At 40.8% G+C, this 2,733-nt stretch overlaps 1 protein-coding gene across 1 annotated transcript in view; it reads right to left on the bottom strand.

Moving 5' to 3' along the window:
* Positions 1–2,280: 2,280 nt before the first annotated feature.
* fam49bb (family with sequence similarity 49 member Bb) overlaps positions 2,281–2,733 on the bottom strand; it is a 57,082-nt gene continuing 56,629 nt past the window's right edge. Inside the window, exon 12 of the mRNA XM_037694171.1 lies at positions 2,281–2,350. Within this exon, the coding sequence (XP_037550099.1) occupies positions 2,281–2,350 (70 nt within the window). The remainder of the gene's footprint in view (positions 2,351–2,733) is intronic.

Below are 2,733 nucleotides of genomic sequence, written 5' to 3'. Positions count from 1 at the left end.
GCCATGATTCCTCCACGACGATGGATCACGCTCAAGTTTTTGTGACGTATCTCTTCTTTCTTCATTCAAGGCATCACACTACTGGGGCAGCTGTTGCTGAGTCGTCCTCCAATGGGAGAGTTGGGGGTTCAATTTAACCAGCAATCACATGCTGAAGTGTCCCTGGGCAAGACACCCACCATTGCCTCCGATGTGTGTCCCATCAGTGTATGAATGTGATAAAGCACTGATTAGTCTCCAGATTCAGATCATCACAAAGTATAGATCTAATAGAGTGCTGTATGAACAGGTAAATGAGGACTGATTGTAAAGTACTTTGAGTATCTTGATGATAGAAAGGCGCTATACGTTTTTCAGCAAGAGATACTTTCTTTCCGATATTTCTTGTGGCCTGTTTGATGAGGTCTGTCTTATAGTTTCCCATTAATTGGGCTCACCTGGAATATTAATTAATAAAGGAGATGGCTTTAAGTGATAGAGACCCTGAGACACAATACCATTCACAAGTTCAATAAAAAAACAATATAAATTTTTATGGCACCTAACGCAGTGTAAATTCTAACTAAGGTCATTTTCACACCTGATAGTCCGGTAGACTCAGTTCGATTGGGGACCAAAATTCAGAACTTTTGTTTCCATTTTTAGCTGGTGCGGTTCACATTCACACTGCACTGAGTCAGTGGAGCCAACCTGTTCCCCCCCTCACCTGTGGTGGCGCTGCACCAAGAACTACTGAAGGAAACAACACAAAAACCTCTGAAGAAGACACTTCTCCGTCTTCTGGAAATAAAAACAAAACTTGAGTGGCGTCAGATTTTAGCAGTTTTAGGATTTCTGTTTGTCATTTTTCAACAATGGACTCAGCATGAGCAGAAGACCACGGAAAATGTTTTTCACACAAGGAGGCTGACGGCTTCATATGAGATAAAAGAAATGTGCGTTTGTTTTGGTTGTATTTACCCAGAATGCCCTGCGCTGTAGTCCACTTCCTGCTTTTGGAGCAATCTCCTGTCTGCTTGCATTCACACTGCATTTGAACTGCATTAGAGTTCACGTCAACCGAACCGAGACCCGGGTATTTAGGCGGACCAGAGTTGCTTTTTTGGTCTGTATCAGAGTTCGATTGTGCCTTCACACCTCCCCAAACAAACTGGACTTTCTAGGCAAACGGACTAGCGCTCTATTTAATCGGACTAAACAGGGATGGTGTGAATGCACCGTAACTAACTGCTTGATTCTCCAAACTGAGATCACTCTTTCCAACTCAGGTAAGATACTGACTACTCAACACATCACTAAAAAAAAGAGATTCATCTCTGAATAGAAAACATGCCGTTTGAGAAACACCAGAATGTGCTCCATGTTTACAATCTTTATGCTAAGCTTACTTCTGTTGATTTACAAAACAGACCCCCCCTCCTCCCCGAGTGTCTCATTTCTAAGAAAAACATCTTGTGTTCATTTATCACGGGAACTGATCTGAAATGTTTTTCTCACTGCAGGTTTTGTGGTCGAACATGATCACCTTTCACACAATTTAAAAGAAAAACAAAAAAAGCAACTGCAATAAAAACAGCTCCTCGACCATCCAGAGACGCCGACACGGTTTTATAGAAAACAAGAGTTCTCCTTTTAATGTCTCATATCTCATACATTTACAGCACAGATTCCAGATTTCACTTTGATTCTGCCAACATCACAGTTTAACGTTTGCAACTGAAAAATACACCACATTGAAAGTAAGTACATATACACAAATTAAAACTTATAAAAAATATAAAAACAGTACTCTTATATCTCGTGTTGACAAGTACCATTTCAATAACACATCTGATAATACACAGCAGAGCAAACAAATTCAACTTGGCTTTTGTTTTAAATAGAAGGAAAATACATTTTTATCATGCAGAAGAGGTAATTAAATAACCAATCAAACAAAAATAATATATATTTTTCTATATATCTCTCTCTGAAATTTCAAGTCAAAGCTCTCCCGTCCCTTAAACAGGGAAAAACGAAATATCTCTAAACACCGGAGTGTGCGCAATGCTCTCATTAGCGGCCATCTTGGCATGGCTTCTAGTAGAAAACATCAGAACTCAGCGTCATCTGTTTGGCACAGACAAAGACGTCAGAATGGCAGTAGCATTTTGCATTAGAAAAGTGGGCGGAGTTGAGCTCTTTTTTCTACAAAACAAACCTCAACAAAACAAAAACAACATTCTAGTGGTGCCCCCCCCCCCCCCCGTCCCCCACACACACCAAGCAGAGGTCGCAGCCTTAGTCCTTCTGCAGCATGCTCTTGATAGTCTTGTTGGTGGATTCATCGTTCAGATGCTTGGTTGTGTACCTGCAGTTCAGAGGAAAACAAAAAGTGGTTTCCATTTTTGTAACACTGGAAAAACAACAAATACAAATGTCCCTCGATACCTCGCGGTTCGTTTTCGCGAACTCGCTCTATCGCAGTTTTTCCACATCAGATATGACTGACGGATGAGCTGAACAATCGGCATGTATTTTTTATTTATTATTTATTTATTAAAATAAATTATTAAAAATAATTTAGCACCTGTGTGCGGGCCAGAGCAGTGGGAGAACCTTCCTCCTGCAGCTGATCTCCGTGCAGAGCAGAAAAGTGGGCGTGGCCTAGAGTGCAGCCGGAGGCAGAGAGCTGATATTCTGTGCTCTTTTAGAGCGTTTAGAGTTTATTAACATTGTTTAGAATACTGCAAG

This window comes from Nematolebias whitei, chromosome 20, assembly GCF_014905685.2.
Source record: "Nematolebias whitei isolate Nwh7 chromosome 20, NemWhi1, whole genome shotgun sequence".
Lineage (NCBI taxonomy): Eukaryota > Metazoa > Chordata > Actinopteri > Cyprinodontiformes > Rivulidae > Nematolebias > Nematolebias whitei.
Note: the sequence above shows the minus strand (reverse complement) of the source record. Positions and strands in the feature narration are given on the sequence as shown.